The sequence below is a fragment of the Populus trichocarpa genome, chromosome 7, assembly GCF_000002775.5.
Source record: "Populus trichocarpa isolate Nisqually-1 chromosome 7, P.trichocarpa_v4.1, whole genome shotgun sequence".
Taxonomy (NCBI): Eukaryota; Viridiplantae; Streptophyta; class Magnoliopsida; order Malpighiales; family Salicaceae; genus Populus; species Populus trichocarpa.
Genome location: NC_037291.2, coordinates 14,588,351 through 14,602,849, shown reverse-complemented (window position 1 = coordinate 14,602,849; position 14,499 = coordinate 14,588,351). Strand labels below are relative to the sequence as shown.

The following is a 14,499-nucleotide window of genomic DNA, read 5'->3' as shown; positions in this document are numbered from 1 at the left end:
TTCTATTCAGCTGTTGCTTCCTTGAAATTTCCATATCAATTTGTTATTTGGATTCGATAGCTTACTTTAAGAAGCTAACAGAAGAAGACCAAGACCTAAAACGTATTAGGTAGTTAATCATTTTCTTAAAGTCTTAGATAAGAAAAAAAAAAAAAAAAACAAACAAATCGTTAGGTGAAGGCTTGTTACGTTATCTTGGCATGCGCAGCATATAATAAAAAAGAAGGATTCTGACTGGTTCTACAAAATTATATGGGGAAATCGCACTGATTCTTCTTCATGGAAAAAAAAATTTCAGTACCTTGCTTGGGTCTCTTTTCATTGACTCAGTCAGCCGGGGCTTCTTCCAATTCAAGGCCGCAAGAATGAAAATATGATCATGTCCAGTTGACGAGACACTAAACTCAAAATTAATCAAATTGAAAGATTTTTCTAAATTATTAAATAATTTTGTTATAATATTTTTTAAAAAATCAGATTTTAGAAACAACCTGTAATCCAAAAAAATAAAAATAAAAAACTAGAAAAAAAGGTGAGAACACTATTCACCTAAACCCATTGCATTTTAGACGGAACAATATTTTTACCTTCAATAATAGGCTAATGGTTGATGATAGATTCATCTTTGCGGTGGGAATATTTTGGTATTTTTTCAATTGATTAAGGACAGAATGAGTATATTATTTTCTGATAATATAATAAATTTACATCATTATCCTTAAAAGAAATTAAACAACGATGGTTGATTTTTTCCTTATCTACTTTAAACATAAACATGGATTCAAAAGGTGTTAGATATGTCTAAAACAAAAGGGGATGTTGTTGCCTCTAAAAAGAATTTTAGTTTCCGATCTAAGATTAGGAGAAGCAGCACGAGGCAGGGTCCATTAAACTAGGCATGAACTAAAGGGGGTGGCACCCCGACGTCCACCTTTGACAGAGAAAGAATAACTCTCTTTGTAGGAATCCTTCTCCTGCCATTACTAAAGCCTACCTCAAACCCTTGTGGATGACGTTTTTAGAACTTTATTTATATGCGGAGGACATTGAGTGTGTTTCTCTTCTGTAGCTAAGAGATTACATAGCTCAGATGTCTGTTCAAGCCAGATGTATCATCCAAAAGACTTTGGACTCTGCCTAGGGTTATTTTGAGATTACAAACCCCTTTTATATGTATACGATGAGGTATTTCTTTCCTCTTCAAGAATTCATGAGGGAAATATTTAGATATTACCAGCTAAGTCCAGGCTAGTTGTATCTTAATGAGCGGATCGCTTTGTCCGTCTTTGATTAGTTTTATAGGCTCATCGGGATCGACCCTACAATCAATGTCTTTAGAAATTGTTATCATCTGGTTGCTGGCATCAATGATGGCAATGATGTATGTTGCTTTTTTCACCCTCGCCAATAGACCCATGGAAACCATGAAGGGAACTCTATATGAAAAGCCTACGCATGTCAATAAATGATGGGGAAGATGGTTGATAGTAAGATATAGTAAGTCAGTAAATCCTAGAGATGGAATGCAACGAATCTAAGGTTGTTTTCATAACTCGGATTTTCTTCCCCATGATGTAAATAGCATTCCTTGTCTAAGCTCGAATGAGGAGAAAATGTGTGTTGCGCTGGCCTCAACATCGAGTAAGTATGATGCTAATAGGATGGTTAAAAGATATTATTAGACCACATTGTAAAGTGTGCAACTTCCTTATTCTTTGTTATATTTGTAGCTAAGTTTATTATTGACTCTTTTTTTGTACGACTAATAGTTGAAGGAGAAATTTTAGTGAGGTCTATAGAAGAGAGTTCATCAAGGAAATCTTCATCTCTTATCACAGGTGGAGGTAGGGATGAAAAAAGTCTTTATAGCCCATCATTCTTACTATTTAATCTAGGGAGGACTAAGAAGTTATCATTTTCTAATACCATTAAAACCTCTATGTGTCAAAGATAAAAAAAAAAATACCTCTCACTCATCATAATAGCATGGTTCAAAAAGGAGCGTGACAAGATTGCTAAAGCTACTTGTACTTGGGCTCAACGTTTAGCTGAGCCCGAGAATGATGAGTTTGGCAACTCGTCAGATTGATATGTGTGTGAGCTATGCACTTGGCTGATCTCAAGGATACTAAATCTGACAACTGACCAAACTCGTATATACTTAGGCTAGGCGCTTGGTTGAGCCTAAAGCTACTAGATCTGACAGCTCACCAGATCCGTATAGGTTTGGGCTCAACATTTAACTAAGCCTAGTAATGCTTGACTATCACCTTGTCTTTGATTCATTTAAATAAGAATCTAAGTAAAAAAAAAAAAAAACTTTACTAATCAAGAGATTTGAGATTTTCAATCAGCTCCCTTAATAGCAGATGGGAAGATCGGGGATTGAAACGGTGATGAAAAACATCGTGGCTACAAGGAAAACTGCAAACTTATATTATTGTTGTTATTATTATTATTATTATTACTACAAAAAAGGGAGGCTTTGTTGAGAAATAGAAGGACACTTGGAAGAACATGGTAAGGCTTTCACCTCGCCTTCCATTTCAATATGTTGCTTGAGTCTCTTTTCATTGACTTAGTCAGCCGAGGCTTCTTCCACTTCAAGGCTGTGAGAATGAAAATACAATCCAATCAGTTGACGATATACTAAACTAAAAATTAATCAAACTGAAGGATTTTTTCAATTTATTAAATAATTTTTGTTATAATATCTTTTTAAAAATCAGATTTTAGAAATAAAAAACAACTCGAAAACAAAAAAAATAAAAAATAAAAAACCTGAAAAAAAAGGCGAAAACATTGTTCACTTATAAACATTGAAAATAGTGTTACTATTTTTCACTTCCTTGCTTTTTGAAAAAGAAAAGCTGACAGGCTGATGGTTGAAAATAAGTTCATCTTTGCAATGAAAACATTTTGATATTTTTAAATTAACTAGGGATAAAACAGGTATTTCATGTTCTAATAGTATAATAAATTTACATTACTACTCTTAAAAAACAAATTATTAAGCTCACATTAAGGAATACTTTTGTATTTTTATATAAAATATGCACAAAAAATAATTTGTTTACCCTTAAAATCAAAAACAATTTTAACTCACTTTCGGGAGCCTTCTTGTATTTTCCAATAAAAAGACCCAGATGTCATTGAAGTTTAAATTTTTAACCTTTTGATTAAGGGATAATTTTGTCATTGCGTAGCTTAATGCGGATAACGAGATCGTGTATTCTAATTCAAATTGGATTTGTTTATTTAACAAATATAAAACCAAACTTTTGAATTGATTTGGTTGATAAAAGATTTGATTATATTGAGTTTTTTTAATCCAAATGGAATACCATATGCTCACCCCTCGGATGTATTCTAAATATCATTTTTTGTTTTTGTTTTTCAAGTACTTTTTGAGTAGGAGGACTAGTAACAAAATAAAAGACAACAACAAATATAAAAATAAAATAAAGGTGAAAAAACAACTATAGTTGATTTCCTACTCTAGAATTTGAATGCAAGTGATAGTGTTTAATTTTTTTTTTGTTAATATTGATGTCCGGACCAGTTTGGGTGCATCTCGACTATTTCTACGTGTCTAAAATTAATAATTATATAAACCTCTAGTGATTCTGAGGGGACTTAAACTCATGATTATTAGGAAATAAATTCAAAACATGACCAATTAAATTACCCCTTAAAATTAAATGATAGTGTTTATTGATTCTGATAGATGATGAAAACTAAAAAAAAATTATGAAGATAATTGATGTTGCTTGTCAAATTATATATACATGAGCTAAATTAAAAAATAAAGACATAACAAAGGTGAAAAAATATGAGGTGAGAGCACAAAATCAGTGATTATGCGTCATATAATAATATAGTTGTAGTTATTTTTTAAAATATTTTTTATTTATAAATATATTAAAATAATATATTTTTTATTTTTTAAATTTATTTTTAATATTAATATATCAAAATAACATAAAAACACCAAAAACATTATTTAAAATAAAAATAATAATTATTTTAAAAACATTTTTAAAATAAAAATAAACAAACTATATTACGAAAATTCCAACACAAAAACTACTGTGGTGATGGTGTAAAAAGCATCTAAGTTACGACAAAAAACAAAATAATAATTAGCTTAGTGTAAAAAATAATTGTACATACAAGACAGAGGAAGTGGCTAGGAATTTCAAATCCCTTTGGATTTTTCTGCTTAAATCTATATGTTCAATCAATATCTTGTTATGTAATCATTGAAAAAGATGAAAATCGGAGAAAAGTATAATCTTGACTTCGAGTTATGAAAACTAATTAACAGGGAAGCCTCGTTTGGCACGCTGCCGTTTTATCGAACTATCCTCCATCGTTTTCTTCTCTCCATATTTTATTTCTATGGATTTTATATTTGCCGGCTAATTGAGCAATAAAAAAATCATTTATCAAAACAGTCATTTTCAAATTGACAAAAAGCTAATATATTTATATATATAAAATGTTAGTTGCAACAAAAAGGTTTCTTTTTGGAGATTGCCAAATGTTTGGTAAGATTTATGTGATGATCAATGCAAGAAAAGGAAAAACAAATTGGTAGATGAACAAAGAATTATTCAAATTAATTATTACTATTTTATATGTTAGGTTGATTCTATTTTAATATATCAATTCCGTTGACATTCATATTTCATCCCTTTTTTGGTTAAAAATTAAGGGATAATATTTAGATAAATATATTAAATACAATAAATATATTGTATCAAATCAAATCAATCAAATCGAGATAAAAATATTTTCTTAAAATTATTCAAATCAAGAATTTAATTTTAATTGACATATAAGTTATGGATATTAAAATATCTGTGATTTGATTTCTAAAAAATATATTATATGAAAATGAAAAATCATAAATATTTTTATTTTTATATCTTAAAATAAAATAAAAAAATATAGGTAATCTTGATATTATTATCAAATTATTTTTTTATTAATGTTACCATTGAATTTTCAAAAATTCTCAATTAAATATAAATACGATTGTTGTTTATAATTATTAAAAAATCAAGGATGAATGTTATGAGAAAAGAATGGATATTGTATTAAATAATGAAAAACAAGAAAAAATTAATTTACATGGTTGAAATATTACGATTCTTTTCTTTTTTTATTATATATTCTAAATATAAATTCGATTAATCTATAATTGAACCCTCTTAAAAATCTAGCAAAATGAATGAATCATATATTTCTCATACCCTATTAGTTGATTAATATATAATTTCTTGTTAACCATGATTTTATTAGTTGATTTTTATTAATAAATAATACTGTGAAACGAATGATATGGTAATTTAGAGTGTTTATTTTTAAAATAAATTAAAATGTTATTTTTTTTATATTTTTAATATAATATAATAAAAATATCTAAAAAATATTAATTTTATATTTTTTAAAATAAAAAAATTCAAAAAAATCTTTGAAAAGCAAATAAATAGACACGAAAATAGATATAGAAAAACGTCTAAAAATATAAAAAGTCTTCCCTCTCATCCTCGCATCCTTCTCTTCTAATATTATAAATATTAATAATTACAGTTTAATTATTACAGTTAATTCACTAAAATTGACATTAAACAATTTTTTTTACAGAAAAAACAAATTCAATTTTTTTTAACAAATTAAGAAAGAGAGGAGAAACGGTCTTTTCTTTTCTTTTATTATTTTCTTCTCTTAAAAAAATTCTTCAAGTAAATGGCGACGGAGGACAACAAGCTCCTCCTCCTCCTCTTCCTCCTCCTTTTCTCTTCTTCTTCGTCATTCTTCGCGATCTCATTTTCATTCGTCAGGTACTCTCTCTCTCTCTCTCCCTGTACGTTTGTACGTATGCATACACACACACCTTCATATACGCCTATATTATTCGTTTTTCCATGCGTACATACATTTTGATCTGATCATCCGATCACTGCTGCTTATCGATTCCATTTCAATCGAAGCTTCCAATTTATCGTTATTTTATTGATTAATTTCATGTAATTTGTTTTTCATTTACATTCGTTTATTTTTTTGCATTTATTAATCGAATAATCAGTTAATTAGGGTTGATTAACTTTGATTTTCGCAATTGCAGTTGTTGATTTTCTCAGTTACGCGGTGATGATAATTTGGAAGGATTAAGAAACTACTTAGAGAGAGAAAGAGAGTGAGAGGAAGAGAGAGAGGGGAGTTTTTTTTTTTTTTTGTAAATGTCCGGTGGTGAGAGAGAGGAGAAGCAATGGAAATGTGGAAAAGCGATTGCGGTGGCGAATTTACAGAGAGTAGGAACAATGGTGAGGGATATAGGAGAGCCTTGTCTTTCACAATCACCTATAAAGGTTGTTATACTTGTAAGACACTACTGTCTCTCATTTATTCAGTTACTTTTTATATTTTGTTAGGTTTCATATTGTTCGTTTATAGTTACTATTGTGATTGGGATTATGCTGTTGATGCGGTAGGTAGGAAGAATGCTTAAGCCGGAGAAGTGGCAATCGACTTTTGATAGTAATGGAAAGGTTTCATGTTTTCGGAAAGCGCTGAAGTTGATTGTTTTAGGGGTATGCTGTTTCACGGTTGCTATATTTGATATCATTCATTAATTCCATTTTCAGCCCTCCTTTGAATAATGAGATGGTGCTGATTTGGTTCTTGCATATAATTTTGGTTCGCTTATCATTATGAAGTGGGCTGGACTTTCCATTTAACTATTTAACGTTGTTTGCTGCATGGCAGGGTGTGGATCCATCTATTAGGCCACAAGTTTGGGAGTTTCTACTTGGCTGTTATACACTGGGAACCACTGCTGAGTACCGGAGGCAGCTGAGGACAGCACGAAGGTATTTAAGTTTTTTCAATTTTTGACCATATTCAGATGCTAAATTTATGTGTTATTTGTGTGCCCAATATTAGCTGATTCTTTGTTGTTTTGGCTTTCATGCCAAACTAAGAATGCATGAGAGCTGTCTATAGTTTTTCATCGTCAGCTTTCCATTCCAGTCTTTGCTTATATATATGGATAAAAAGAGGGAAGATTTTATGTTGTTGGCTGTTATGATCTTAGCCAAAGACATGCATGCCCAAACAAAATATTCTCTTTTGGGCTTCAGCATTATTAAGTTGAGCCCTATTGCAGTTGTATTGTGCTCACCTTTCAGTCTTAATAGACAGGGTTCAGTTCTTCCATTTAAAAAGAATTGCTGTGATCCTTTTGCTATCATCAATGCCAGACTGGACATAACCCAACAAGCTGCAGCAGACTGTCATTAGAGAGTTTGCAGATAACAAAACATGATGCGCGCACATCATATATATTAGCACAGTGAAAATATCATTAACTCCATACCTTTGATCTTTTTTTTCTCTCGTTTTCTTTTCACTAAACCTATGATGTATATATACCATATTGATTTCTTTTTCAGTTTGCCATACTTGCATGATGCAATGGTTAGCTTTTAACACGGTTTATTATTGATTTTTTCTTTTTTTCTTTTTTTTTTGTGTGTGCGTGTATGGTGTGTATTTATCTGGCTTAACCAAGTTATTATTGAAGTACCGGGGCAAAAGAAGCTGTTTTAGTTTTTTTTTAGTTATCTTTGAACCGTCCAGAATCCCCAGCTTTATGAAGTCTTTTATGCAGGGAACGCTACAGAGACCTCATCGAGCAATGCCAAAAAATGCATTCAAGTATAGGAACCGGTGCCCTTGCGTTTGCTGTGGGGTCCAAAGTTATGGATATGAGGACACCATCCAAGGATGATGGGAGAGGGGAAGAAGCTACTGTCAAAAGTAGACAAACCTCTGTAGATGTTACTAACAGCTTAGAGAATTATAGCGATTGGAATAATAATTGTACAGATACAGCGTGCACGTGTGCAGGGCAAAGTTCTAGTGATTCTGCTGGACTTGTCAGTGTGAGGGGAAGCTCAGATAGTGCAGCACATGATTCTTCTTGTTTCATACCTACTTCTGGCCCACTCAATAGTGATTCTCCAAAAAGAGGTGGAGAGGCTCATGGATCAGAGTATGTAGTGGAGAGTTATTTTGATTTTCCTCCTTTACCTGTCACGAATTTGTTTGACAAGAGAGAAGATAAGAAAGAAAGTGGTGTGCTTGATGACAAACCACGTACACAAAGAAAATTGAGATTTCAAGATGACAGGATGCACAGTTTTCAAATTAATAATAATGTAGATTTAATTATTGAATCCAGTGGGGAACCATCTAACCATGCTTCACCTCAGAAGAAATCTGAAATTGAATTAGTTCACCAAGAGGACCATGAACCAGTATTACAGTCCAATAATCTTGGTGATGAGAAAGAAATAGTGGACAAATTGAGAATAGCTGATGTTCCTGAGACACCACTGTTAAATGGAACAACATCTAATGGAGGGGTGGCTGGTGAGAACAGAGTGTCTGAATGGCTCTGGACATTGCATCGAATAGGTACCTCAGTTACAGATTTGTAGTTTCATTTTGAAAGAAAAGCACTGAATGTATCTCATGAATTTTAATGTTATTGCTATTCCTTTGAGCTGACAGCCTTTTCTTCTTTCAGTTGTTGATGTTGTAAGAACAGATAGTCATCTTGAATTCTATGAGGATAAAAGAAATTTAGCTAGGATGTCTGACATCCTTGCTGTCTATGCATGGGTTGATCCAGCCACTGGTTATTGTCAAGGTTGCTCTATTAAATTTTAGTCTTCTTCAGTAAAACCCTTACCTATGTTTAAATCTATGAAAAATGTATTCTATTTGAAACTTTAAGCATAAAGTTTGCATGACCATGTGGTTATCTGGTTTTAGGTATGAGCGATCTGCTGTCTCCTTTTGTTGTTCTCTTTGAGGACAATGCTGATGCATTTTGGTGCTTTGAGATGCTTCTACGGAGAATGGTATTACTAACCCTGGCAAACATTTTTAGCTGGATAGCTCGATGTTCTTCTCTAACATGTCTTTTCCTCCTATCTAGCGTGAAAATTTTCAGATGGAAGGACCAACTGGGGTCATGAAACAGTTGCAAGCATTGTGGCACATCTTGGAACTCACAGACAAAGAAATGTTTGCACACCTATCACGTATTGGTGCTGAAAGCCTCCATTTTGCATTCCGGATGCTGATGGTTCTCTTCCGCCGAGAGTTATCTTTTAGTGAGGCTCTGCGGATGTGGGAGGTTTGTTCAGTTGTTCTCCTGCACTGAATGCAATAAACTGTAAACTTTATAATATTGTCCTGATCTAACATGCATACCATGACAACAACTAGCTTGAATAGTTTTGCTAAGCTGATTATGGTATAACATGGAATACCATGTAACTAGAGGTCTTCTGTAATTACTTAGTCTTCCTAGGTTTCTTTGTATCCTTAGGTAATCTGTCAAGATTGCTGGATAATTTCCTGAAATCTGTTTGTTCTCTTCTAAGAGAATGCAGTAATGGAATGTGTTGCTTTGTGGCACTAGAATGAAAAGTTTGGTCTGCAGAACCATGTGGTTGTTCAACTGAACTAGGAAACATCAGAAAAAGGCTGGCATTGCTATTATTGTGTGGATCAGGCATTTCTGAATGTAGAAATAAAGCATGAATCAGTTTTATGAAAGTTGGATGGCAATGCACTTAACTGATAAGTGCTTCTGAGTTCATTTAAGCTCAACGGATATTCCCTGGCCTTTAATTACCGTGAACATGGCTTTTTAAAAGCATCATGTCTTTAGAAGAATCATGAATCCCAATGAGAGGTTGTAACTTTTTTGCATTATCTCAGGAAGTTGAAATTATTCTGACTTTAATGAAATCGTCGATAATGCAGATGATGTGGGCTGCTGATTTTGATGAATCTGTTGTGTGTGATCTAGAGGAGAATTGTCTGGATGCACTGTTGCTAAATGTTCCAAGGGATTGTGAAGGAGATACAAGGGAAGAAAGCATTGAAAATAGTGATGGTAGTTCAAGGGATGGTTCACAATCAAAGCATGGAAATGTTGAGCACCTAACGTCTGACAACACTGGAATGAAATCCGCATCAGCTTATAACTTTTGTGGTTTCACAAAGAATTTTTGGTCAAGAAATGACCGCATGCAGATTACCAATGCAATCTCATCAACTAAGAACGGGGATGACGAATTACCTGTTTTCTGTGTCGCTGCTATTCTCATCATGAACCGGCAAAAGATAATCAAAGAAACTCGCTCGATTGATGATATGATAAAGGCAGGTGTATGGTTTTGTAGTTCTATTACACTGTCTTCTTATAATTAATGTGTTTGTCATAGCTTTGTGACTGTTAATCCTTATCTCTCCTGAAGTGATCTGTGAGACTAAATAAATCTAGTTTATCCGCGTGTGCTCTAGGGAATTTCTTCTTGCACTAGATCTCGAGAAAAGAAACTTAAGGAACTTGCATATGAGGTAGTTTTGCTCTATTTGTGCTCTTGGATTAACAGCACTACTGTCTGGTATGATTATGAGTTCTTGTAAAATTGCTGGCTATTTTCACTGTTAAATTGAAGATCGATGTCATATGGATCCTCATCAATATATGCATAGTAAAAAAAAAAAAAACACTTGTGTTATTTAATGACAGGACTTTGTTTTGTTTCATTATTTTAGTCATTTCACTGACATGTATTTAAATGATTGCAGATTTTCAATGATAGGCTGCTGAAGATTCATGTTAAAAGATGCATACGCACAGCGACCAAACTTCGGAAGAAATATTTTTACAAGGTTAGGTGCTCATTAATTTATTTCACTTGAATTAAACAGTAATCTGGTTTTTCCTTTTCCTCTACATAGAAATTGCATCTGTCAGATGAGTGTTCAGTTCGGTGGTATATCTTTCTTTCATGACGCCTTTCTTAAAACTAAATTCTTTGAATCAGCTGATCAAAAGCAAGAACCCTGTAGTCCAGAATGGTGAATAAGACTGCCAATTTTAGTATTCATTTCACTGACAGAGGCACCATGTTGGCACTTAGAGCTGGTAGCGGTAGTCTGGGATGCTGATTTTGAGTACGGCCTTACAATGTTTTGTTATTTGGATCTTTTATGATGGAGTTATTTAAAGAAAAGTGCTGTTGCCATTCAAAGATATTGTACAGTTGATTGTACTTCCATTGTCTCCTTCACATCTTTGTGAGGTAACTACTGTCAGGTTCTCTTCCCTTTCCTTATTGCAATGAATTACCTGGTGCCAATAAAATTGTAAAGTCATATACACTTGAGTGTTATTTGGCATCTAAGTTCTTCATCATGATCACTTGCATCATTCTTAAAATGAAATACATATTAGTTCTAGTGAGTTGTGGGTTTGATGAAATGGTTATGGGCCATGTATTTTTGTTTTGGATCATGGTTCTTTGTGGTTTTGAATTTGGTCAGTTTATATGAACAAAAGAAATGCGATTGATGAGATCAAAGATTAAACCAGTAATTAAATGGAAGAATGATTAGGGACAAATACCTCATATCAGATAATTTTCAAAAGGTTTATTTATTTTTTAATTTTTGTTTGGTTTTCCCCTAAGCCAAATAGAATAAGCTTCAATGAAGGTGCTATATGTGACAAGCCGTTTAATTACTTTGTTCATTGTTGGTATAAAGTTTTTGTTCAAACTACCATTGTTCAATGGCATGTTAGTTTCTTTAAGGAGCCTAACAGAGTTTATGGTCGAACTTAAGTCTTGCCCTTTGTTGACCTGTATCTTTCTTCCACTCATAAACATGTGAGAACTTCTTTGCTCTTGAGTTTGAGATTTCTGATTCTGTAACAACATATGTCGGCCCTCCTGGGTCATTTTACATTGAAACACCATATTTAGTTGCAGCAGATGAGGATTACTGGGAATAAAGAAGGATGCACTGTGCAAATTGTCATTTTCTAAAATATCTCTACGCTGTAAAAAATGGGTTGGGACATTGGTGCAACTGAAATTTATAACTTTACATGCTTGGACTGATCTAATTCTTTAGAAGGTTTTTTTGGTCATGGTGCGGATAATCATTGCTTGACTCACATTTTTTAATTATAAATTTGAACCTGCTGGTGTGTTTATTTACTTCATTTCTTGTAGTTTTATGTTCAGTAACATTTTTTTGAAGCTAGACCATGCATATAATTGTAGTTGTGGTCAATATAAGGATTTTCAAATTTTTTTTTTCCAATGTTACAGCATTCTCCTTTCATTTTCCTATCCTCCTTTTGAGGCCAACGGAAAGATCTAAAGGTGCCAACAAGTTCATCTTTGGTGCATCCAGGTTCTTATCATTTAACTGCTATGATAATTCTCACAGGTTAGGCAAAGACAACGTTTTCTTTTCCATTGATTTCATTTTTCCAAGTATTTAGAGGGCAAATTATTATAAAGAGAAAAGAGAGGTAGAGAGGGAGCAAATTGTTTTGACAATTTTGATTGCCTTGTGCTTTTGTTGAAAGGAGTTCAAAAAATAAACTAAAAGTTATTGAAAGTCATCAACAATTGCAATGGTTGAAATGCTGAAGATGAGTTCTTAACTTGAGCGGGAGTTGTGTAATTTTATTTGTAGAAAGGAAACATTTTTTTCAGGCACATATTTGTATCCTCTATCCTCGACACAAAACAATATCATTTAATTGACAGTATTTTTATGATGACAAATCTACCCTTGTCAAGATCACATCTCTTAGGTTTTATTGGGGTTTGCCATCATTTATGTATCGGCAATTTCGGCGTATCTCTCCTGCATTTCCCGTTAGCACATTGATGTTTCCCATCCTACTCATTGATAGAGCAAGTGACCTTCTTAAGTACTCAAAACCACCAGCAAATTCTTGTGTTATCTGTAGTGTGTCATTGCTGAAAAGTAGTTGCTGATCAACTCCTAGGACAGACTGGTAGGAGAGAACCCTCTTGTAGAAGGATTCTGTAAAGGTGTATTTAGAGCTAGATTCTGGGTTTAGAAACACCAGTGGGTCAGATTGGCCCTTTTTGGTTCTTTGGGGACATTGCTTTCTCATTTGATCTGCAAATGCTTTGTTCATGCTTGGGTCTGGCCTTCCGGTATTGTTGAAATTGTACAGTCGGTCCAAAATGTAGCGACAATGTGTTCTCCCCATTGAGTGTGCCCCTGATAAGAGTCATATGAGAATTGCCAGAATATGAACTTAAATTTGGGGCAATATGTGGAAGTACCTCTTGACTTGGCACATTTGCATTTGACTGACTTTTTTTCTTTTCAACTTGAACTTCTTTAGAATCACGGCAGTTACTTAGTTATGTGGGACAAGATTTTAACATTAAGATTATAGAAAAACCTTCGAACTAAGGAACACATTTATAGATTCGTCAAATATTACTGATTTCTCGAGTTGTAATACTTTCAGTGCTTACCTAATAGTGTTCCCAGGTCCAACACATCCAGGCCTCTAGACTTGAAATATGCCAATGCTTCTCCCCCTGAGATGGATGGTGATGGGAGATCCACCGTTGATGCTTTTGATGACACTCCATCCCTTCTTCCTGTGAACACGGGATAAGCTGGTCCGCCTGCCTGTTGGGTAGATGGGTTATAGATTAGTAACAAAATTTAAGTGTCCATGAAGTTTTTATTTGAATTTAGGCAAAATAGGCTATTGCGCTACTGTGTCTAGGTCAATATGCAGGGTGTGTAGGATGTTACCAAATGAACAGCATCCCTGGTAGCCAGGTTGAGAATATCAGCACAAGAGACAACACCAGGACACCGTATCTCAAGAACTTCTTTTATTTTGTCAATGGCCACAAATCCTCCGAGACCCCAGTTTTGTGGAGCTGTCTTCTCTGAGTCTGGTCCGTCAAGAAGAATCGATGCATCACAGCCCTAAGTTAGATAAGAAGAAACAAGTACTCATTATTTCTCAGCAATTGAAATGGCTTGCCTTGCCTGGTAAAGACTAAAGACACCGAATAAGAGTGGAAGGAAGAAACGTAGAATAAGATTGAATGGTTGAGAGAGACATACAGTCACAAAGCAATCCGAGTAGAGCAACCGAAGAAGCTTGGCAGTAATGCTTCTATCTGCCTTCCAAAATAACTCTACCTGGTGCCTAACAAACTCCTCTGCATAGGTGCATGTAGTATGCTGCCGGTAGTAATGCCATTTCAACTTTACCGGTGGTTGCAGTGTTATCCCGGCATCCACATTTGCTATACACAAGCATAATGCAATAGCCAGTAGCGGGAAAAACACGCACTTCTGACCTCTCCTCATTTTATCTCCAAGCTATTTTCACTCTGAATGCAGCAAGCTTTGTTAACTGATCATGGAATGCATGAACGACGATTTACTTCTTTTATAGACCAGCTTTTCGGGGTGGTCCACGTGGCATTAGGTTGGATTAAATTCGATAAATAAACTATTTATATAGTTCTTAATTATAATGTTTAGTCTATGATGTTAGTATTAAGGCACCGTGTGAGGGCACACGGCAACTCACATGCT

General features: G+C 33.8%; 2 protein-coding genes across 6 annotated transcripts; one reads left to right on the top strand and one right to left on the bottom strand.

The window, feature by feature from the left end:
• The first annotated feature begins 5,703 nt into the window (after positions 1–5,703).
• Positions 5,704–12,677, top strand: LOC7469577 (rab GTPase-activating protein 22). Of its 5 annotated transcripts, XM_024605641.2 has the most exons (13): positions 5,704–5,849; positions 6,134–6,389; positions 6,501–6,599; positions 6,775–6,878; positions 7,679–8,062; positions 8,252–8,487; positions 8,600–8,722; positions 8,848–8,936; positions 9,014–9,214; positions 9,850–10,251; positions 10,684–10,767; positions 10,923–11,180; positions 12,213–12,677. In XM_024605641.2, the coding sequence occupies exons 2-12, from the start codon at positions 6,249–6,251 to the stop codon at positions 10,962–10,964; spliced, it is 1,905 nt and encodes a 634-aa protein (XP_024461409.1). In that variant the 5' UTR covers positions 5,704–5,849; positions 6,134–6,248; the 3' UTR covers positions 10,965–11,180; positions 12,213–12,677. The 5 variants fall into 5 exon arrangements, with proteins under 5 accessions (XP_024461409.1, XP_024461405.1, XP_002309776.3 ...); XM_024605637.2 differs by having other exon boundaries at positions 6,134–6,377; positions 7,679–8,487; XM_002309740.4 differs by having other exon boundaries at positions 7,679–8,487.
• On the bottom strand, positions 12,543–14,344 carry LOC7491729 (probable peroxidase 26). Its single transcript, XM_002310388.4, has 4 exons — positions 14,020–14,344; positions 13,699–13,878; positions 13,410–13,569; positions 12,543–13,146 (listed from the first exon to the last, which is right to left on the bottom strand). The coding sequence occupies exons 1-4, from the start codon at positions 14,266–14,268 to the stop codon at positions 12,710–12,712; spliced, it is 1,026 nt and encodes a 341-aa protein (XP_002310424.1). The 5' UTR covers positions 14,269–14,344; the 3' UTR covers positions 12,543–12,709.
• Between the last annotated feature and the right edge of the window lie 155 nt (positions 14,345–14,499).